The sequence below is a fragment of the Gamsiella multidivaricata genome (genome assembly GCF_025024155.1).
Source record: "Gamsiella multidivaricata strain RSA 2152 chromosome Unknown BC939scaffold_122, whole genome shotgun sequence".
Taxonomy (NCBI): domain Eukaryota; kingdom Fungi; phylum Mortierellomycota; class Mortierellomycetes; order Mortierellales; family Mortierellaceae; genus Gamsiella; species Gamsiella multidivaricata.
This window is the reverse complement of record NW_026251830.1, coordinates 58080-81642: the sequence shown is the minus strand read 5'-3', so window position 1 is coordinate 81642 and position 23563 is coordinate 58080. Positions and strand designations below refer to the sequence as shown.

The 23563-nt window shown below is 47.8% G+C and overlaps 4 protein-coding genes and 1 non-coding gene across 5 annotated transcripts; 1 reads left to right on the top strand and 4 right to left on the bottom strand.

Moving 5' to 3' along the window:
* Positions 1–5080: 5080 nt before the first annotated feature.
* BC939DRAFT_t183 lies at positions 5081–5163 on the bottom strand. The gene has a single exon. It is a non-coding gene; the product is annotated as a tRNA-Leu (tRNA).
* Positions 5164–7087: 1924 nt separating this feature from the next.
* On the bottom strand, positions 7088–8321 carry BC939DRAFT_468889 (uncharacterized protein). The gene is given in 5 exon segments (XM_051557957.1): positions 7088–7439; positions 7463–7747; positions 7768–7928; positions 7947–7978; positions 8152–8321. The coding sequence occupies 4 exon segments, from the start codon at positions 8195–8197 to the stop codon at positions 7495–7497; spliced, it is 492 nt and encodes a 163-aa protein (XP_051406597.1). The 5' UTR covers positions 8198–8321; the 3' UTR covers positions 7088–7439; positions 7463–7494.
* A 1364-nt stretch (positions 8322–9685) lies between these two features.
* Positions 9686–12162, bottom strand: BC939DRAFT_468884 (ATP-NAD kinase-like domain-containing protein). Its single transcript, XM_051557956.1, has 5 exons — positions 11545–12162; positions 11319–11447; positions 11016–11219; positions 10722–10878; positions 9686–10634 (listed from the first exon to the last, which is right to left on the bottom strand). Exons 1-5 carry the CDS (start codon positions 11840–11842, stop codon positions 9761–9763), a joined length of 1662 nt encoding a protein of 553 aa, XP_051406596.1. The 5' UTR covers positions 11843–12162; the 3' UTR covers positions 9686–9760.
* Positions 12163–15461: 3299 nt separating this feature from the next.
* BC939DRAFT_497353 (ArgK protein-domain-containing protein) lies at positions 15462–18862 on the bottom strand (the record flags this gene model as incomplete). Its single annotated transcript, XM_051559719.1, has 11 exons — positions 18604–18862; positions 18291–18452; positions 17667–18025; positions 17442–17564; positions 17209–17248; positions 16997–17075; positions 16859–16901; positions 16494–16730; positions 16310–16392; positions 16085–16200; positions 15462–15595 (listed from the first exon to the last, which is right to left on the bottom strand). The coding sequence occupies exons 1-11, from the start codon at positions 18707–18709 to the stop codon at positions 15462–15464; spliced, it is 1482 nt and encodes a 493-aa protein (XP_051406595.1). The 5' UTR covers positions 18710–18862.
* A 2985-nt stretch (positions 18863–21847) lies between these two features.
* BC939DRAFT_468870 (uncharacterized protein) lies at positions 21848–23486 on the top strand. The gene has a single exon (XM_051557955.1). The coding sequence runs from the start codon at positions 21909–21911 to the stop codon at positions 23166–23168; it is 1260 nt and encodes a 419-aa protein (XP_051406594.1). The 5' UTR covers positions 21848–21908; the 3' UTR covers positions 23169–23486.
* The last annotated feature ends 77 nt before the right edge of the window (positions 23487–23563 follow it).

Genomic DNA, 23563 nt, shown 5'->3' with positions numbered 1-23563 from the left:
TCATCGGCTTACCCTCGTGAAGCGGCATTATAAAGGTACAACGGAGGCCTGATCAGCGGATATCGGCATACAACGACTCCAGAGGGGAGGACTTCATTGTCACGACTCCTCATCTCATCGGATATCACATATGCGAACTCCTTGCAACTACCCCCAGTCATTCCCAAAGGAATATAGTCCTAGCTCGTACCATTTAGCTAAACAGATCCCCATATTTATTTCCTTCCATTTTCGTCTAGTTTATCTTACCTTTATGTTAATACATTCCGATCTAAAGAAGCACGCCCTCGCCGGAGTCCTATTCGCGCGGTGTCTCCTATTGTAAATAGAACTAATGGTAGAAGTTACAGAACTCGTTATTAGACCCCCTACACAGCATTACCCTGTTGCCTCTTGCCACGGTATGCAGTGAAGCTGCTCGTCAATCAGAGGTATTATTCTGAAGCCGGTTGCTACAAACGACCTTTCGTGCAGCGCCATACGCGTCGCGCTTGTCGTGTGCATCGGAAAATAATCCAACGGTTACAGCCCAATTGAATGAATCTCCCTAGTTCCTAGTTTTGGAGCGTCAAATATGTGAGTTAAGTCCAAATGCACTTCTCAGTTCATCATGGAAGAAGGTTGAAAAAGCGAACAGGTGGTGGTACCTCCAAATGTTCCTCAATTGCAAAGGCGCTTTGGACAATGCGCAAGATGAGCATCAAGAGCTTACTGAGAGCAATTGTCTATGAGTGTCTAGTCTATGAGTAAACGGATCTCAGGACATTCTCCGGATACCCGGTCTGGATAGACCATAGACTATAGCCTTATATAACGGACTCTGGTGAATATGTAGTATTGCTGATACTGCTGATGCCTATGGCCATTGATTACCCATCGCGATTTAGCAATCTCTCTCTTGTTTTCTTTCTACATAAGACAACTCCTAACCATCCTGACTTAAAGTCTATCATTGCATGCAAACAGCCTTGCACATTTCGAAAGAGAAAAGAGGACGAGCTGCAGATGGGCGCAAAGTAATTGGACGAAGAGAGAGAATGACACAACATGGCCGTTGCTCGAGATTGCCTGGTCATGGGGATATGGTCAAGAAGAGAATTTGTAGACTATGAGGCGAGTTATATATTCTATGCAAGGTGGAGGACATGGTGAAATGCACTCTCTCTCTCGCAACTTTTTTCTCTGTGCACACTCTAACACTCTACGCCCAACATCACTGTTGCAAATTACCTTCCTCGCCAGCATCCCACTATACGCTACGCTAACTACAATGATCAAGGCACAGAGAAACGAATGTACATTCTATAACTGTGTCCAGGGACTGCTGGACAAGAAAGCGGCGATCCAGACACAGGAGCATCGCATTGAACAGGGCCTCCCGGTCAGGGACGAGGACAGACCTGTGCCATTGACCAAGTCAGAAAATAACCACTTGCTTCGGTCGCACTCAACGAAAAATTGGGTAGATGTAGAGACGGAAAAGCGCATGGTCTCGCCTTGCTTACCATTTTCCACGACAGTGAAAGCTAGGTAGCTCCCTATGCGTCGGCATGCAAACGATTGGAGTATCTGGGGTATCGAGGGATCTAGGGTGAAAAGGATATTTTATTAGGCGAATGCTGCTATCTAGCTCTATGCGTGATAGGGTTTATATACTAGTTGCATCAGTGTCAACAGTGCACTGGGATATTTTAGAAGCTAGGCGAAGCACTGACGACATGATAACATACTAAATCTATCATTAAACCTTTGCAAAGATCCACGATAGTGATTTTGAGTCGTAAAGTACTACTCCAATATGATCACAAACGACTGTCTGTTTTCTATTTTCCATGGCACCCCGTCATTCAACTTCAGAGTGGAATCTGGCTCAATCCTGCCTCTTATTGGACTGGACAAAGGGGTAGATTCTCCAGCGATGAGGAAACTGATATGTGAATCTATATGTAGACCTAGTATGACACCCCGTTATCGCCGCACTACTGGTAATCAGCAATTTAGTGCGTCGCCCAGGTGTGTCAAGAGTGTAACACACCTGGTATCAGAGAACGGAGCTGAACTACAGCCTATATCAAGGAAGCGATGGCTAAAAAGACCGGGCCCTTAAACGAATTGTGGTGATGGGACTAGATGTGTGATAGGAGCAAGAGCAATCTATTAACAATTACATATTGGGTACGGTGGCGCGTGGTCGGGGCGGAAGGAAAAAAGTGCGTGCTGGTATAGAGAGAGAGGTGTACAAAAGTGCGCACTGGTAGAGAGAGAGAGATATATACTAAAGTTTGCACTCTTGACACACCTGGGCCACGCACTAAATTGCAGTGCGGTGATAACGGTATTAATCATAAAGCGTCTTTTATATAAAGGAAGGATGCCCGTGAGATTATCTATAAAATAACAGGGTGTAAGATTAGAGGGTGTGAGAAGAAGATTTCACTGCGTGCTTTGGATAATCTCACGGGGAGGGGGTGAGATTATATTCTTCCATCTGACAATCCCTGCAGGAAGTTCATTCAAAATATTTAGCGCAAGAAACAGGTTCCCTCATGAAGCAGGTGCGAACACAGGAAAGGTATTAGTTAGGTTATAGCACGATTTTTAGGCTAAACGAGCTACATCGATTTCCTGCGGGAATTGGCTTGTGTGTTCAGCATGATAAATGGACTTCCGGATGGACAGAGGATATATTGTCCCTTTCTTATTTCTTAGTGGACAATTCAGGCTAGGGGGCCCCTGGTTTAACATTCACATTTTCAATTTTTTTGACAACTCATGGGTGTTGCCCAGTAAGTGCGTCGTGAGGATTCCCGTTGTATCTTTATGGGGCTAATGGCCCATCGTTGCATTCCGCACTAGGGTCTAACGTGAGCATTTGGATGATGACAGTGTGTAGAAGCATTAGTCGAGGGGCGGGATGGGATGATGGGTCGCATGTTACCCCGTGTGTACTTTTGTATGTACTGCTGTGTTTGAGGTACAGATACTAGCTCCTAAGTATAATTGAGCGTAGCATCCACTGGTATCATTAATGAGCAGTGCCGCTGCATGTACCGCTGAGGAAAAACTGAACAGCGTTAAAGAAGCACAAGCTAAGGCAGAAACAGCGTATTGTGTTTATGGTGCCTCGATGTGCGTGAATACTAGTGGAATGATATGGGAGAGTCAGCCGGAAGGTGTACTTCTTCCTCAGCCAAACGATGGAAGGAGTGGTAATCCATTCTGGATGTGCCTGCCTTTTTCCTATATTCATTGACTGTATTCATGATCCCTCTTTACTTTTCTGTTTGATCCTCGATAGTAACATGGGAGTTAGAGTCACATTCGCTCGTGCTGGGGTCATTCCGTACTGGCACATATGCATTCTACTGAAGAATAGAGTTAGAGTTGTATAAACAGAGCATCCTTAGCTACAATGCTGTCGGGCGCTGGAACAAAAGACGCAGTAGCAGTCAATGGTAAGGATTTTCCCTCTGCAAGCTTATCTATGAGTGCTTTGCTTAATTGTTTAAAAATTATCCTGCGTGTTTCTTTGCCATAATTGTAGCGCAAGATTGTAATATTTGACATACCTCTAAAATTCGTCGTCATTGTCCTGAGAGAAGATCTGTAGAGGGCACAGCGAAAGGACTCAGATTGCACAGAACGGCTCAGATGTTATTATTGACGAGGGATCTGTTTGATGGCTACCTACATAGGGACTAGGGAAAGTAGCCTTGGATCACTTGAGTTAGACCGATTGGAACTTGGCTTAAATGCCTCGAATTAGACCTCCACGACCTTGGGGCCGCTGCAATGACGCTTTACCGGATCCATAGAAAGGATAGCAGATTTTCTACAGACGCAAAAAAAACCTGCATCCGTTGTGTGGGCTACAGTGCACAACAATCTCATTATTGGTATTATTGGTGTATCCGCATTTAAAGCTGAATGGATCATTCGCATGATTAGCTTTCCAATGAGAGAACCCCCCTTTTTTTGAGTCGCAATAGCATTTAAGAAAATATGGATTTTAAGATATGGACATTGGAAGGTTGGAAGGTATAATGTCTATGATGCGCGTGAGGATCTCTTTTTTGTTTATTCTCGCTTTCTTGATGAGATATGTTGAGCTGGACCCCTTGCGCCTGGGAAGGGGTGCGCTTTGGTTTAAAAGGAATTCATTGTACAATCATTGGTCATCAGGAGGACAGTAACACTGGGACAGGCACTCATTGCAAAGGCCTTTGTATACACTACGAACCACAGAACGGCATCTGTTGCAAGGAATCTTGCAACAGCTATGGTCAAAGTGATCAAGGTGATGCACGGTCAAGGGCATTATCGCGAAGATGGCTGGGTAACTAACTAAAGTCTCCATAGAGGGTGTCCACATATAGACTACAGCGGATGGGCAATCAGTAGATGACTTGGAATCTGAGGATTTGGGCGAAGCAGCTACATACACCGCAGCGTTGGTCCAAGATGGCCCATGCACGTTGCTGCACAAACGCACAGACGCATCATCCAAAGTCGCACAGAGACAATATGCGAGTGAGCCCGGGAGAAGAACAGTTGATCTCTGTCGCGCTTGGTCACATTCTGGTTAAGTTTCTTCGGCATATAATGTGTCCACATAAAACTAGATAGCCCAACCAAGGAGTCCATCAATAGTACGTTTGATCTGTGCTCTATTAATGCTTTTGCTTGCACGACTACAACTCAGCACCCTTTTTCCCTTTCCTCATAGTACAAAGAGAAGAGTTTCCTCGATGCCATGCGTTCCTCGTCTCTGTTAGAAGATAATCTATAATGGCAACCCGGGTGGCCAGTCTTATTTGACAACTCCTGCAGGAAATCCGCGTAAAACACGTGGTGCATTTGCCGAAGACAAAGGCAACCTGAACGAAAACGGCAGACTCCTTCGAGAAGCAGTCGTCGTTTGAATACAGGAAAAATATTACTTGCATGCTCAACGTAGCAAATGGATTTCCGCATGGGTTGTCAAATAAGACTGACAACCCAGGTTGCCAAGTAACTCTGGGTTGCGGGTCTATAGTACCAAGTGAGCAGAGCTACTCTCGGGATAAAAGCAAAAAGATCATGAAGAGAGTGGGATTTGAACCCACGCCTACGAATAGACCGCGGCCTTAACGCGGCGCCTTAGACCAACTCGGCCATCTCTCCAGTTGATATTTGTCTCAAAAATATACTTACTATATATCTATTATTTAAATCGCATGCTCTATAAGTGCACGTTCTTTATGTGCACGATCCTTATATGCACGTCCCTGGACAGCGATAGTAGATCTTTGAGTGCTCATGGGGATTTATGTTAATAGTGGCAACGAGGCTGCAGACACTGTTGCCAAGGCAGCACATGGGATCGATACAGGACTATGGAGGCTAGACGCAACGCAGCACCATGATTTGAAATGCCACGCACAGTTTGCAACGCACAGTGCAGACCTGGACTTGAGGAGGATACTGAAGTTGCAGTCCGCGGTACGGCACCATTATCAGTGGACATTGCAGCATCGAACGAGGACCTACATCAAGGATTGGCGGTCGGTAGCATGGGCGCCCACGCTACGGATCTTACACGATAACAACCCGCCAAAGCGCTTATACACCAGCCTGGAAGACTGTCGTTTACGTTCGCACAGGATCAAGAAGCTGCATGGAGATTTGCCGACATTGCAGGCGATGAAGAAACGACATCCAGATATCTACCAAACGGACATATGTCGTAGGTGTGAGAGGGAACCAGAGACGAACGATCATCTTTGGCGTTGTTCAGCTACCTTGTGCGACCAGCGACAAGAGTGGAGGGACGCGGTGGAGGAAGTGGAGTTGAATGGATATCGTGCATGGAGACAGGCAGTGCGAAAATGGGAACAGGAGAGAGAGGAGGCCGAACGGAAGGACAAGCCCTTCACTGCGACTTGTCCCAACTTCTCGGCAACAGGAACGAAGGCTATCTGGGAGTCAATGCAGTGGATTCAGGGGACGGCGGAAAGGCGAGGGACATATCGGGTTGCGGAAGAAGAGGAGCCGGAGAGTGAGGCAGATTGGGAGGTCAAGGACTTATACCGAGGTTTGGTGCCAACGGGACTCATTGAGACCTGGAAGCAGCTATTTACCACCACTAAGTGGATTGCGACGATCATGGTGACAAAGTTCGTGAGCAGGATCGAAGAATTTGGCAGGACCAAGATATGGAACAAACGATGCGAGGACACTGTCGCCTGGGAAAAGTCAGTTGGAATCACCTTCATGAGCAAACGCGCCGGAGGACGCAACGGTGATCGGGGACACCAACGTAGTGTTGGTGATTTCTCTGATTTGAAAGGGAGACGGTTACTTGCAACGGAGATCCAGGAAGGTAGACGGACCGCGGATTATAGGGTGCTACAGCATTGCTTGGGGCGAGGGAAGTTGGACATAATGGAGGGGTTATTCGGTTTAAAAACAACTTTATTAACATTGGATCTGGATTAGGAGACGTGTATCGCGCAACAGGTCACGCAGGAGTTAGGTTAGGCTAGCTATGCGACATGGGTTATGAATTTGACGCCTCAAGCCAACATAGTTGGTAGGGGATGCGGCTCTGCCGTGCATGGAAGGCATCTATGGCTTCAAGGCCTTTGCGGACCATGCGTCTTGTGCTCATGGGGATTTATGTTAATAAAAAAAAAAAAAAAAAAAAAGCGATAGTAGATCTTTGTTAGTTAGTCTGATGGATTCGTAGAGCCAATTGACTCGAGAGACAATTTGTTATAAAAAAAAAAAGAAAAAAAAAAAGACAACCATCACCAGCAGTGTTGCACCACATCCAGCAACAGCGTACTCAACTGCAAATACTGGACGAAGTTGCTATGTTCTCGGGCGACTCAATGGGAGAAGCAGGGAAGCAGAGTGTTCGAATGGTGTTTGGAGTGGTAGCGCAGGAAAATCGAGACACCATGCGCACAGTGATACCGGACAGGACCGCTGTGGAGAGCACAAACGTAGCAGTAACGATTTTATGGGATCTACCCTGAGGCAGCGACAAGCACCCGATGTGAAAGAGACCAACGACGCCGCGGATGAACAAGTGTAGGGGCACTATCTAGGACAGCTGAGGTTCGATGTGATGGAGCGGCTGGGAGGATGTCAATTTCTTAAAATGTCAAACGACCGTGGCTAAAGGACGACTTTCGCGCACAAAATGCGGATCTGTTGCGGTATAGTCGGAGCGGGCAGCTTGCTGTTTGCTTTCTTCCCCACTTGCAGCTTCCCTTCAGACCACAGTTAACAAATCCCATGTCCTTGAGAGTTCTTTTTAAGCAATGAACGATGTTCTAATGAAAAAATATGTTTGGTTATTATATAGGTGTATACATTTGAGTTGCCCGGAATGTCCACTCAAATGACGGGAGCAACTACACAAGGCATAAAAAAATAAAATAAAAGGTCCACTCAAAACAAACGGCACAAACGGCCTTTTCCCCCTACTCGGTTTCTGAACCTCTCACCTCACGCAGCCATGCGAAGTGTTGCACTATCTGCGGTTGAAACAGCCCTTTGAAAAGGGATCCAATAAATAATATTCGGTTGCAATGATCGTACGCCATTGAGCAGCGCAATCATACAACAACTTGAAGCCCGATGCCTTGAGCATATCCGTGTAGTGTTCTCATTAGATTGGGCAGCAATGGACGGGATCCAGAGCGTTATTGATGCGAGCCTTCGAGTGGAGAGCTGGCCGACTTCCGAAAGAACGCCTGATCTACAGTGGTGCAATAACACCGACAACGCAATATCCCCATAAAGACGCCAGTGGAGAGGAGGATACGAAGAAGGGCAATATCAACGGTGCCAGCGAAGAGGGGGAAGACGTCAAAGCCGAGCACATCGACTGGTGGGGCAAGGGCATCAATACCGATACTGTGTTTCCCATACCCTCCGGCCTACACGTCAACAGGTACCGTTGCGCAGGAGAATTTATTATCGAGATGGACTTCCCATGGATATTGTGGGAAAGAAAGGTCTTCTGCCAACATGCCGCACTTGCCGCTACAAGATTGAAAGAGGAGACATGCGCTTTATCCTTCATCGAAAATATGGATCAAAACGTAGCAGCATCATGTTCTACCACTTCAAGGAAATATGCATCAACGGAGCTACACTTACCCCAGGCGAAGAAGATCAGGCTGATGCTGAGCTTGGCGCTATCCATAAAAGCGAATCAATGGAATGAAATGGATGATCCAGTCTGCCTTTATTTTTGGGCGCACGCGCAATTTGAGTTGACCCAGGGCGTCATTTGAGTGGACATTATTAAGTTTCAAAATGAGTTGACCTGAGTTGCCGGTCAACTCAAATGTTTTCACCCTTATTGTATTATTATACTGTGAGGGTACACTGGACTCTGGTGAAATACACTATGGTTCAAAACTGAGCGCATGTTATGATATATATTTTATTTTTTTCAATATCTCGATGGATCGTGATTTGATTTCCATGAGCGTTGGTGTCATGCCAGCCGTTGATTCTGTTAGCGATACTACTAAATTAGGGCTCGATATCTAACCACATTGTAAAGTTATCAGTATCTTAGTTGCGTAAAAATGATATACAAAATCCATGACATTGTCATTACTCATACATCCATATCTTAATACCCAGCTTTTTTTTATTCACTCATCTTCCTTTTGTCTCTCTCCATATTCCTACCCAATATGAGGCCGACTGTAAGAGTTTTGTGTGGAAGAGCTGACAAGGTGAGTCTTGGGACAAGAGGATACTGGAGACAAGAAACTTTATGACAGGAACTAAGACTAGACAAGACTGACTAACTAGCTAGACTAGGCGCGTCCTTTTATAGTTGTCTACAGCTGAGTATTACTAAGCTGGGTCTTGCTAATAAAGAGAGTGTTCTGGATGGATCTGGCTGTAGGTGGATATCCACCTAGGACAACGGGACTCCTAGGCTTTTCTAGAAGAGCCTAAAGCCCCCTGGTCTTGTGCATGTGACCACCGTCCAATCACAGAGATACAAATCTCTGACACACATTCTGAATAACAAGACATGGGTTGTTTTGTATTCACTCACTACCGTTCTGCTTCATTTCCTCCAAGATGTATTTTAAGGCCATTATCGCCCTTCAGGTCCTTTGTCTGGCTATTTGAGTAGCGGCATATAATCCTCAAAATCTTGACGCCACCGTGCATGCTACAGTCAACTCGGCGAAGGGTCTGATTACCAGCATACTCAACCCAATTTTCGATGAATCTGAAGGTGTGATGTGTCCCGAGCCCACCTTTAAAGCGAAGATTATTGCCATCAACTCGCTTTGCCAACAGAAGTTCAATAAGGATGCTATGACACTCTGCCGATATTTTGGGCAGAAATGCATTGCAGTCCCCGGAAAATGGGGGTGCGGGTATTTCGACAACGACGAAAAAAACAGCAGAGGATGCTTGTTTCGACCTGTGTCCGATTATCCTGGTATCCCCAGTATTACATTTGACGATGAAGAGAAAATGAGGCATGAATCCGGTGGATTCTACTATCAGGAGTAGCCCATTTATCAAATAAACAACTAACCAAGCCATAAATTCACACCTGTAAAAAAACTAAATGCATCCACTTCCGCGTTCGTCACTATCGTTGGTGGGTCTATACATGTAGACTGAGACATATGATTTCGATCAAGTCGATTTACCGTAGACGATTAGATATCTTTTATACTATTTAGCTTAATAGATGTTGGAGACTGACTCGGATATCTAAGACCTCTCAAATGTGCCGCACTATCCCTGCCCATACTTGAAAGCCCTCGCTGAAGAATATAGCGTACGTAGTAACGATAGCTGCCATTGCCAATAGGAGCATAGCAGCCTCCATGATCTTGCTGGCTTTCGCCTCTCGATCCCGGTGGCATCTCGCCGATTTCATCACTATTTCAGTCTTCTGTCTGGCCAGGTCCGCTCTTTCGCCCTGGTCTTGCTTGTGATGGAACCACTCTGGGACGACTATATCCATGAAGCTCGGCAGAATTTCGATCAAGGTCCTTGCCGTCGGCATAACCTCGCCATCCACATCGAACACCCCTGGTTTCTGATGGATATTCAGCTGCTTGGCTGAATCAGACGTAACGAGCTCCGGGTGAACAATCTCATGCGTTGTGCTATCGTTCGGCTCACCCTCGACTCCTGGGACAATCAACAAACCACCGCACTTGACATACTGCATCAGCTCGCGCTCTACAAGTTTCCCATTGTTCTGATCCAACACAAACGGCAACACAATCCTCCAGAACCGGGTCTCACATGAGTACCAGACATGCATGATCCCATCATTGAATCGGACCCTGTCTGTGAAATAGATGGATTCGCCAACGAACATGCAGTTGAGCAGCAGCATCATGCTATAGAACGGCATATTGGGCAATTGCTTCCAGGGACTCGGTGGCTCCTCCTGTGTGTGCTTGAGAAGTGATTCGTGTTGTACGGCTGGACCCTTCAGGTCTGGAGGATGAGATGAAGAGATTATGGGTCCTGGTGATTCGTGTTGTGGAGGCAAAATATATACTTTTCCGGGATATCGCCGAAGCCGGATCATACGAATAAATCCTGCAATATCGAAACGTAAAGGACCAAGCCAGCGATATCTTGAAACAAAAGATAGGGGGCAATTAACAGTTGTTGTCAAGCGATATTTAGGGATGCATCAATTGGTTAAGGCCGGGAATACCTACCTGTCTGATTCGATGTCTGCATCGGCCATCATTCCCCAGCTGAACAACAGCATCGAATAGATTCTTGGTCGATTACGCTGCGACAGCGAAAAGATGTCGAGTCTGGCTGTTTCTCCACGAATAAGCGCAAGGGTCGCTACAACTGGACTACGCGTACCTGTAGTCAATATTAGTAAGCAAATGGTCAGTTGCTGCGCAGTTCGTGCTGCGGTCCCCCCCCCCAAAAAAAAAAAAAAAAAAAAAAAAGAAGCTCGTTGACCCTTTGCGTGAAGCAATATAACGACAAGAGTATACCTAGGGATGTTGCAATTGCGTTTCCCGACCCGGCTGGTATGATGCTGATAGGTAACCGCCTGGACTGGTTCCAATCCGGCCGCGACAGGAGACCATTAATGATCTCATGGAGCACGCCGTCTCCTGAAACTACCGCCAGTGTATCGAGCTCTTCCAGATTGACTTTGTACGCAATATCAATGGCGTGTCTGCCATATTCTGTGTCTATAAATTAAACATCGAAACCATAAGAGAAAGTGGTAGTTAACGTCGTGCAGTGTAAAAGTAAGGACGCATAGCTATATCAGCCAATATACACCATACATTGCTCCTTCACCATCAGTCCTGAGTGCTCTAGCATGGGTCTCACGACGGACTCCTTGATGGTCTTGGCTCTGCCAACTCCACCGTTAGGGTTGACCAAGAGCAGGATTCGCCTTGGCCTAGGAAAGACTGTTCAAGAGAATAAAAAGACATTGTGCTATAGTGCCAGTCCCATGCTGCTGCACCCTGCACCCTCAAATGATGTTTGTAAAGGCAGAGCAGTTACCTCCTCGCTGCTTTGCAACAGCCATGAACCGTTGCACATCTATCCGCTGCTCGAAAATAAAATCCGTTGTTGCAGTTTTCGGAGAGGACACGATCTTCAGGTCTGGCGAAGTGAATTCAACATAGTATATGGTGACAGTGCGATCCTGAAGCGAGCTATTTACAAGAACATTTAGTTCCTGGTGTGCCGACTCAGTTGGTACTTGATCTGGAGCGATATATCCGTAGATGCACGAATAAGGGACTAATTGCGGCCAGGAAGTTGAAAGGTAAGGACCCGTGAGCTGAGGACGCTGCATAGTTGTACGGAGGTCATAGCTGCTTCCGGTCTATCCCTGAATAGCCACTGGCGTTATCAGTCCTAACCTCGTGTTGTGCCCTTGCTTGTTGGCCGGACAGACCAGACTAGTTCCTGGGACCCCACCAGGAGAGTAGCAGGGTATGTACTTGTGCGCTCAGGAAAGGATGCATTGCACGCGAACTCGATTACTGCGGTCTCCATGGCTACGGCCGGTAGAATGAAATAAGTCTTTGAAATGGTGAATGAGGAAAGCGGGGGGAATGACAAAAAGAAGCAGCGAGGCGCAGGAAACTCAACTCCAAAAATAATAATATAAACTCAAAAAGGCAGCGGCTGCAGTGCAAGGCAGCATTCTATTGGTTGGCGCGTATCCACGCTTGCTGTGGACGTGTCTTGAGCGCGCTATCGAGAGAGTATACGGGGATGTTTGGACTCATACCCTGGAGAGCAAATTGATGCAGTCGCATGCATTTTCCACTACAGGACTCATATATGCATGTCGCGTGAGTGTGGTCAGATCGGATGGATGAATGGGTTGACTGCTGTGTGGTTCCTGTACTAGAGTGCCGAGTAGGCCAGATACGATGCGTCAGCTTGTTGGTGTGTCTTTTTTTTTTTTTTTTTTTTTTTCATGCAGACCACCGAAAAAAACGTGGGATCTCTACACAAGTGTCAGCCGCGACCTCAACTCACATAGAATCAGCTCTACTAACAGCACCGTACTAGCTTTTTCAAAGCAGCACATCCATAGACAACTACAGCGCCACCCCAGCTGTGCTTGCCGATCATACCGAGTCCATGCAACAACAGCCGACAGAGGCTCACGGACAAGGAAAGACCAGCCCAGTCCTGCGGGCAGATCGTATCCAGGCTTTGAGGCCATAAGAAGACTCTATTATACCTGTAGACAAACAAAGCTAGAGGGCAGCTATTTTCATTGTGCTATGCTCCGTTGTATACATTGCTATGCCTAAAAAACGCCACAATTCTAGCCAGATTGGTTCTCTATATGTCCTGTTTAGATAATCTGCACACTTGAGCAGCAGTGGGTGACGCACCCGGATAAGAGCCGGGGGGTTAAGAACTGCAGCTCTTCTTTTCGACACGTATAGCTGCATCACTGTCCTGAAAGAACGGCAGTCAACTAGTCTTGTCCTATCCCGCCCTACATACTAACGGGTGTACCATCGCTTTTCTTCCGTCAAATGATAGGACCGTATGATTGAGGGAGCAATCCCGAGAGTACTCGGCAATTTGAAAGGACCCGGACGGGGCGCGACCCCTGATTCTATTGACATTGTCCTGCGTGTTTTCCAAATCGCCCATCCAAATGAACTCCAAGGAGATCGTCCTCGGCGCAATAGCCAAAGCAGCGTACAGGATTGACAATACCCTCCTTCAGCTGCGGCAGCTAGAGACCAGGCCCCATGACTCCACATTATATGATCTCGATACGCCGCGAGATACCATCGCGCCCACTTGCAATGTCGCATTGAAGCTCAGAGGGTATGTCAATGATGACTATCATGTGCGCTTTAGTCCTAGCATGATGATGTTTAACTCAATGGAGCTCGTCTGCGTTTTGTAAGCTGTTGATAGAAAAAATTAGGGGTAAGAGATGGAGGACGAGATAAGCAGAGCTCGCTGCGCTAGCTGCTGGACATTTGAGGGTCGCTAACAGGCTCGGGGCAGCCTACGTTAGCCGTGCTGAGCCTGCTCCACGAGCATGCTATTTTCGCAATTATTGTTAAGTTGCTTGTTGTACTGCTACATCAAAGGCATGCATCTCTAACATCCTATGTTTTGTAACTTGAAGATATGTCATAGGAACCTGGATCAGCTCGTTGTGGACAAGAGTGCCACCATCCGGACACTCCCATTATCGAGGGCGAGCTAAGGTATCATTGTTCATGCCCTCGCCAGTCATGCAAGCTCAGTCTCAAGATGAAAGGTAAAGGCAAATGCAGCGGGCACCACGTTGTCCTAGCGAGGATTGACACAAGTTTGACGTCGAAGTCAATAGATAGACCAAACTGGTCTTGCTCCTACAGCAGCCATGGCCTTCCAGATGGGCACAAGCAGGGTGAGCAAGCGCTGTATATACAGCTCAGGCGGTATGGCGATTGTTACTTGGTCATGTCAAATAACCAGACAATGCGATGAATATCGCTGAAAGAGCTGCTGCAATGGGCGCATGAGTGCAGGAATGCATGGGCGCAGAAGAGTATTTCTCTGCAGCAATCAACGAGACATGAACCGTAGTCAAGAGGTCATGATATGTCCATGCGACATCCAGCCCACCGTCGTTTTCTCGCTCCCCTATCCAGAAGCACAACAGGTGAAGGGAACGCTATTTTTTTTTTAATATATATGCCTAAGAATACCCATTAATTCATTCATTCCGAGGAGTTCAAGATCGGCTCATCCATTTAAAAAACTACTGTAGCATGCGATTCGCAGGGATTGCTTCACAGAAAAGTGTGGTCGCCCGGTGATTCTTTTTGATCATGTCAAGCAAGAAGCCTTAATGTTGCCTCTGCAGAGAGCTGCATGGTTCGGATGAATTGATAAAGTGCCAGGAGGGGACTACCATTGGGAATATCGATGGCAATAAAAACTAGCCAGGCGTCAGCTTGCACAACAGCGTAAAGTAGAACCATGAGCCGAAATGGGAGTGTCGGCTTCATGAGCGCCTATTTTAATACTGCCCTTGCTCTGAAGAATACTTGTAAATGTCGGGGGAAATTGGCGCAGCTGAACTTCTACTTTTCAAGCGCAAACATTCTGACCAACGTTTAGCTTCAAAATTGGCTTCGCTCGCCTCACTACGTGCGTAAAGCCCTCACCTTCAATATCCTTCATCCTCATGCCTTTATCGCCCCAAAGGTCGAAGTCCGAGGGAGTTCATAAGGGCTGTTAGATCTTGTCTAGGATTGAGGGCACTCTGTACAGGAACATTCACGTTTGACCGCGCTAGTACATTGGTCAATGAGAGGTGGGCTCTTCAAGACCATCTGCGGTACTCATGTGCTGGGATGCTCACCGGAGCGATTGTTGCCAGCTCGAAAACAGGAGCCGTCATCACAGTTAAAGCCGTCGAGATCTATGGAAGGACCAATACCCATGGCCCTACCGAGAAGCAACGAAAATCGTCAAGGGCCACCCTGTAGCCGCTTCTTTGCCTCTATCCACCGAAATCATGTACCACGACGTATGACCGATAACGTCAATGGGTATTGATAAAACGCAGCTGTTGGCTGGAGCGCAGCCATTCACCGCGCTCATCATCTCATCCATGCGCCTGGGCCAAGAGCAATGGTCCTCTCTCGGGAGGAAACACTGGAGCACTCCTTGGCCTAGACAAAAACACCGAGGAATCATTTAAGACGATCAATATGTTCTTACCAATTGTATGTAGCGACAAGCGAGAATAAATAGAATTGATCGAAGCATAAAAGGGCTACATTCTTGTAGGACTCTTCTGATGAATATCAAGCTTTTGAGCTTACTTACTCGAGTCAGAAATGATCTGACGCTTCATAGGTTGACTTACACTGTTCATTTTTTTTATCAACATCTCTGGGCTCGTTGCCTCTTCGATTCATTCCGGCTATTCCTCAGCGACCGCGTCCTTCATCGCCGATGACTATAGCAAAGTCTCCTCTACTGTTCCTTAGTAATCTCCTATTGTCATCGCCTCCAGGTCCTCCATCACCATCGCCCGAGGGAGTACCAGAAGTGGCATCAGAACCTTTAGACAACAATCGAATTCTCGCCGTCTTTGACAGCGCTGTGGAGTACTCCGGTCAGGTTAGGGCAATACGTGATACTTTTGGATTCGTATCGGTGATATATGGTCATGGTCGATATTCTTCATCATCACTCAGTGAGGGCCTCGAATCAGAAATGCTTTGAGCCGTCCGAAGATATGGGTATTTTGCATTCGTATTGATTATTGTAGGTGGGGCCGATATATTAATGCCCAAACAAGAAGCATATGATGTTGGGAACCCGCGTTTTACGGCTAGACATAGATCTCAATAACTATTCCAGGTTTTCCAGATCCAGATAAGCTGCCTGACTAATCTGTACATAATGAACTCCATCGCGGTACATTTGATGTGAAAAGGCGCCAGGATCGCTTTTGAATTCCATCCGCAGTCATTTCTAAAGCAGACCTTATCTGTTTATCTTGCGTGGATAACTTTTGTTATTCTAGGAGATCATGAAGAGCCCATACCCTTCATGAATCGTTCTACGATCTGATGCGCTGCAGCCCCAGACATGACTTCATTCCGAAGAACCTTGGCCTCAAGCTCGTCCGCCATCTCCCGGACATGAGCATCATCGTTCAGTCTGCAAAAATAAAAATAAGAATAAATATAAAACATGTGTGAGCAAGGAGCCGAAGTGAATCTGCATCTTATTAAATGTTTGAGCCACGGCGAAAAAGGAGACAACTTACAGATCCAGCAACTCTGACGAGACCTGTCGCCACATCCAAATCTTGCGCTGATTGCCTCGCTTCTTTTGCAGCTCCCCCGTCGACTATATCAGATAAAAATCAAGTAGGAAAGATTGTCAGCAAAGGGTTCATCCGGCCAAGAGTTCATGCGCAACAATGATAAAGCCCTGGATCTGCCACTTGCCTCCATGATATCAAAATACTCCTTCATGGTATTCCAGGCCTGCTCAATACCGCCTTCCGGTCCACCCATTGACGACACCCGGATCACCTTGGGCTTCCAATGAGCTGAGATGGCCTTGACAAATTTGAGTGCGCTGGTGTATTCGATCTGTGCGTTGCGTGCTGAGTCCACGAGCGCTCCGTCTGATTTGTTGACAATAACCAGATCCGAGAGTTCCATAATACCCTTTTTCATACCCTATTAACAGTGCGAAATACGACAGGAATGGCAAAGAGAGCAGGAATTCAGCAACCAAACATCCTTGGGACGCCCTGTTCTGTAGCAGCATCCATACATTCCGTGTTTGGCTACAGCGTCTGTGCTACCTGAAGTTCATCTCCGCCTGCTGGAGGTACAAGGAGAACAAACCTATGGTTATGAATATAAGACGGATCTTTGTCAGTATGTAAAGGTGCTTGCCGCCAACACGAAAGACATCATGTACACGATGAGAGTATCCTTACATGTCCACAATATCGGCAACCATCGTCTCGGACTGACCAACTCCGACAGTCTCCACAAGACAGATATCATATCCAGCGGCTATGTTGGGCGGGCGAAAATAATAATAATAATAAAGGGGGGGGGGGGGGAAAGAGGAGAAGGAGGAGGAAGAGGGAGTCAACATTGTGTGTTATTGCTACACTTTCTGAAATTGAATACACGCGATATGTACCTTCACACAAGGTGATGGCCTCCGTTGTGTTTCTTGCCACCTATGAACAACAAGAGTCGACGTCAATGTCCGCCGCGGATATTGTCCATGAGCCTCTGTTCAATTTTACCACACGCAGTTAATGATACATACACCACCTAGACAAAACACCCAAAAGTTTGCCTGTTAGTATCTAAGATGCATTTGATACTGAAGACGCGTTAAGAATAGTAAAACGGATCTAACGGCCACGTACCTAGCGTTCCACGACTTGGAGAAGGTCGTACATATGCCTTGGTATCGCGTGAAAGCTCTGTCATCCTAGTCTTGTCTCCCAAAATCGATCCTCCAGTCCTTGCTGAAGATGGATCTACAGCCTACAGAGTCGTCGCCACAAACAAGCGGTGTTAAGCGCAGAGTATCAAAGAAAAATAGCTTGCTGTGCATATCATCGCTGTCGATCGCCTGCCCTTCCCTACCAGGACCGAAACACGATGTCCCTTTGACAAGAGATACATTCCAAAGGCCTCGATGAATGTGGACTTCCCCACTCCAGGAGGACCAGACAGTCCAATCCTAAAACTTTTACCCAGCCTAATTGGCTGTTCCTGTTGCTGCTCCGACACCATCTGGGCTCCTGAACCGGATGTCGGCCGCGGTCCGTCTTGGGACCCTGTTGTCAACATTGTCGCGGTCGAACCCTCAATGGGTTTATCGAACGAAGGAGTCACATTGGCAAGGGAGGTGCTTTGCTGAGAGGCTAGATTAGACTCCCGTTCAAGAATCTTGGACAGTAGTTTTTGTGCCTGAACACGGTGCTTTGGATTTGAGGACTCAACTATCCAGATAGTATAGATAAGAAAGACGTGATTAGCAGCGCTATGAGAACCGTTCACAGTCATTATCCGTTGACCTTTTGTCTTTTTTTGACTTCTTCGGATCGGAGATCTCGATCTACCTGTATTTCTTATAACTGCCCACACTCATATTTTGTTGTTTTTCCTAATTTTCTCCCACGGTTCTTGTTGCCGTGGGTTTGGTGTGTGGGAGAGCGTGCACTTTATTCTGTCGTTGAAGTCATTTAAGAGTGAAACTAGACTTACCGAGTGTAATGGCCCTTGCCAATGCATATCGGTCGTCCTCGAGAAGACCCGCAAGGAGTCCCTCTACAGAATCATCGCGCTGCTTGACTGGCTGCCGCTGATCCTCGGACAGGGTTTCTGGTGAGGTGGTGACAAAGCTTCTTTGTGCGAGGGGTCGCGTGTCTGGACAAGAGAATGAAGGGGGTTGAGAGAGATAAACAGGTGTCAGAAACAAACAAGCCGGTGGATGCGTTTTTGTTGTTGTCGTCGCTATTGCTGCAGGGTCGAATCGAGGTTAGCAGACTCCCCGGAAGGTGTGCTGAAGTAAACTCACAGGTCAAGGGAGGTGTCGCAGGAAGGGGACGCAGGCGTCCTGCCAGGGTCAAGACAGGACCCCTGGGGAAAGTCATCCTGGCCCTGGCTGCTGAGGAGAGTGCCATGGTGATGGGATTGACTGGAGAGAGAGGAAGGATGCAAGTAATGAGAGATGGGGTATGATTCGAGGGAGGGAATCATAAGAAAAAAAGGAGAAAAAGAGAACCCGCAATTGCATGGCACCTTTGGACCGGGTGGGTGTGGGAGAAGGTGTTCACTTTTCCCCGCACTAAGAAGTTGCCACCAAAAGAGATTGAGGTTTTATTTCGACTCGTCCCTGTTTCTTCTCCTCACTCCTCTCCCTTCTCCTTCGACCTGTTTGCAGTGGTAGTTCTTCGAGCGACAGCAGCGTCCGTTTGCATGTACCTTTTCTGCCCTACGACATCCCCATCCCTCTCCTTCTTCTTCCATTCCTTCCTCCTACCCCATCCCTCTTCTTCTTTCTTTACTCCTGCCTCATGTCTGTTAATGCACTCCTCAGCACTGCCTCTGCTCCTTCCCATGCTCCGTCACCAACAACCAACCTCCCTCCTCGACCTTTGATGCCACTAGTCTCCGTCTCTATCTCTGTCCTCGGTCCAGATCCACACCTCAGTCTCGGGGGCCCTGTCCCTGGCCCTGTCATGTCTCCTTCTACTGCAAGCCACATGGAGGCTACTACCAACGATCGACAGCATCAGGACCAGTACCAGTATCACCAGCAGCAACAGAATCCATCTGGCGCCCTGGCTTCGTTAGTCTCGATACACAAGCAAGGCACACCCTTGCCACCAGATCAATTGCACCAACAGCATCAACTCCCTCACCATCACCAGGGGCATACAGCGGAGCCGGCTCTTTTCAGGGGATCACTCGAGGGCTCGGAGCCAAGCATACATTCCCTCTCCTCTTTGTCGTCCCTGTCCTCGGTAAATAAACCAGCCCTGAGTGTACATTGCATCCGCATCGTCCATTCAGACATATGTGCTATATGCCATCTGCTATCAATCGATCAAACAGCACATCGTTTGTTGTGTGCTATCGAGGTTGCATGGTTTCTGTCTGCATCGATTGTCTGCATAACACCTCTTCGAAAAAGAAAAATCTCTTCAAGGAGATGACAATCTAACCTGTTGGCTCTTTTTTATCTTTCTTACTCTTTCTTTCCTCTTTAAAAAAAACGGCTCTCTCTCTTATACCCGCGTCTATTCTCGTCTTTAGGAGAAACCGCCTCCATCACAGTCCCAGGGCCCAGTTCCACCCTGCGCCGCAATGGCCCCGACTGTCCATGATTATACCCATCCGCCATTGGCCTTGACTTCAGCGGAACCCCGCCTGTCAATGGACCACCAACAACACCCATATCTCTCAGCATCTCCAGACCCAGATACCCGTCGCATTCCCACGCCGTCGTCCTCGCCCTATCGCGGAGAACACCACCGCCAGCAGGATGATAGCGACCACTCAAGATCTTCACTAGACTACCAGCAGCATCAGCACTATCAACATCAACCACCTCCATACTCCTACTCTGCAGGGACTCACGGCTCCACGCTGATGGCGGTCGCACCACCTCCAACAGAAGAACATCTCTTCCAAATCCAAGAACTCCTCACACGTCCCAGCAATTTGACTGGATCGGCCGGTACTTCTGCTTCTTCTAACACAATAAGTAGCGCCTCGATCTCGAGTCAGCAGCAGACCTTCATTTGTGCAAACCCTATGCACGACCAACAATATCTCCTTCTAGGCTCCAATAACGCACTGCACTCCATCGACTTGACTCTCCCCTCCGACCAACAATCCATCCGGACTCATATCCAGGGCCTTGCCTTCAAGGAGATTCACTGCCTTGAGGATGTCGGGCTTGTTATCGTGATTGCAGGACGCAATTCCCGAGTACGATGCTACGACTACGACGCCATCAAACGACTCGTCTCGTATGGACATTCCAGGGAGGGTCAGGGTAGAGTCATCGAGGGCGGCAAACTTGGGGCCATGAAGAATATGATCCAGCTGCGCGTTGAGACCGCGTTCCTGAGAGAAGACAACAGCAGCAATCAGGGAACGACAGGAGGAAGAGCACTAGACGGTCCACAGTCAAGTCCTGGTCCTCAACTATCCATCGCAAGTCGGATCCTGAAGGTCTCTTCTCCATCCACACCACTGCCGACTCGCCCTCACCAACACCAGCATACCAGGAGCATCGATCGAGCGCTGTTGTCACCCCCTGTGCGCTCGGATAGTCCTCCGAAAAACCATGTTGTTGATACCATAGACGAGGCTTGCCAGGAGCATGATATACTGCCAACAATGTTTTCTGCACCAACTTCACCAACGAGCAAGAGAAGCAAGCAAAGGCCGTTGAGCTTCGCCGGTCTGGCTTCATTGGCGCATGAGCACGTCATGAAAAACAGGGGGCAACAGCAGCAACAGCAGCAAGCCCAAACTCAACCCCAGGTCCAGAACAGGACAGCACCTCTATCTCCCTTCTCAACACTGACCTCCCCGGGCTCCAGCAACTCAAACACTGCTAACTCCAATACTAACGCGAGCGGTGGCCTCAAAAGCAAGCGGCTCACACAAATGGCCTCGTACCTGAGCCAAGCAGCCGCCAACGCCAACATGGCCACTGCCGCTACCGCGCCCTCAGAAGAAGCTGTCGCCTGGGCATGGGAGTTCACGAAACTGAAGCAGACTAAGGACGTCCTCAGCCTCGACTTTCACTACACCATGACCACTGTCTTCATGACCATCCTCTCTAAGAACGGCATCGACATCTATTGCAGGTCACGATCTGCCCGTGGACGCAAACCTGGGACATTATCCCAGGCCTCTTCTTCAGAAAACAGCGAATTAAACGGAAGTCCTACGGCTGGTCCAGAGATCTCAGGACGATTGAATACGAGCACGATTGGAGGAATGGCCTCTGCAGCATTTCCCAGCAGTACCAACAGCGACATCGACAATAGTATGAGCAGCCTTTACGAATGGAAACCCTACAAACAGTTCTACCATCCCGAAGCGCCCAGCTTTATGACCGTTGTCAAAAGTCCCCAGGAAGTAACGGACATTATCCTCGGCAAGGGCTCTCGGGCGTGCATCATTAATGTTGAAACTATGTCTGTCACAGACCTTCATCGACCCGACCACACGGACGGCAGTAGTGGTAACAGTAGTGGCTCCAACCATAACAACAACAACAACAACAGCAACAACAACAACAGCAACAGCAACAGCAACAGCAATGGAAGCAGTAGCAGTAGTGGCAGCGGCAATGGCGTGATGCATGGACTCGGCAAGAAATTGGGCTTCAAGTATGGACCACTATGGCATTCTTTCGAAAAGATTCCCTTCGACGTCCCACCCCACATCCTCTACCCTGAAGCCGCGGCTGCATTGTTTGGCAACGGACGGGATCGGAAAGAACAATACTCGGGGCATCCACAACGGGACCAACCATCTCCTGTATACGTCGTCGATCCCCCGCAACTTGACGCGGGTGCCAGCAACAACCGACGCTCGCGCGACGACATTATCCAGCGGCCAGCGGATCAACAGAGCATACACCAGCAGGAACTCGAGGAACAGGACCGCGCTGAAGCTGAAGCTCTGGCCTTGAAACTCCAATGCCAAACACTCCGCCAAAGCAGCCTGCAAGTCCCCATGATCTCTTACTCCCCGGCCTCATCCTCATCTTCCTCGTCAATATCGTTACCCTCCACCACATCACCGCCTCAACCTCACCAGCATCAGCACTACCATCATCAAACCTCTTCTCACCACTCCATCAATAACAAGGCACCTACAACCCGCATGGTCACCTCGGAGGAGGTTCTGAACCAGGCCCTATGCCAGCGGACGGCCACCCGCCTCTTCCTCTCGACTAACGGCTCCCATTCCCGGATCGTGAACTTGCATGGCAAACCCCAATCACCACTCGTCCTTGACTGGGAGGCCTCCCCACCTCAAAAAGTTGAGTTCCTGAAGGCCCCCCAGGACATCTATGTTGTCGGGTTCCAGAAATCCTCTATAACGATCTTCTCACTCACAAGGGCTTGCAAGGTCAAACGTATCCTCAAGAAGGATCTTGTCCACGCTGCAGATGCATCTTTCTCGACTCTGACATCAACGTCAACTAAAATAGCCGCCGCAGCCGGAGGTAACGAAATCACCAACTCAGGAACCAGGACTTCTCTTGGCGACATCAGCGGCAACAACGCATCCGCGGCTTTGGCTATGACATCAATTTTGACTTCGACTTCAACTTTGACATCAACTTCAGCCTCACCCTCGAACATCGCTGGCCAAACACCATCACCGACCTCTTCGTCACTGTCGGCCCTAACAGCAAGCGCGATAGCTGCTGCTACCGCTGCAGCAAACAGCTCATCGATTAAATTCCTGGGACGTGACAACATTGCGGTCGACTCGCTCGGTATCTTTTTCAGCTACCTTCATCCACGTAACGGTACTTCGATCTGCAAATTGGGGATTGTTCCTCTCCCGCACGATGATCTCGAACTCGTCGGCTATTATCCATGACCCCAGCGTTCTACCATGTTATGCATCACTACATGTATACTAGTTAAAATAAATAACGTCAAACCTATAGCGATTACCTTCCAGTTTCAATCATATACAACGCAAAGATACACGAACGAATTGAAGCATGGAGAAAAAGAGGGACAAGAGGCATTACTATTGAAACAGCAATGTGATGAGGATGAATTGTATATGGAGATATATATGTTGCTACATATGCGCAAGAAAAGAAACGCAAAAATGGGGCAGAAAGCATGAGGTAAGATTACTTCTCCAAAACAATAATAATAATAATAATAATAATAATAATAATAATAAGACGAAGGAAGAGATGATGATGATGATGATGATGATGATGATGATGATGAAGGAAAAGAAAAAAAGGTAATAGCGAC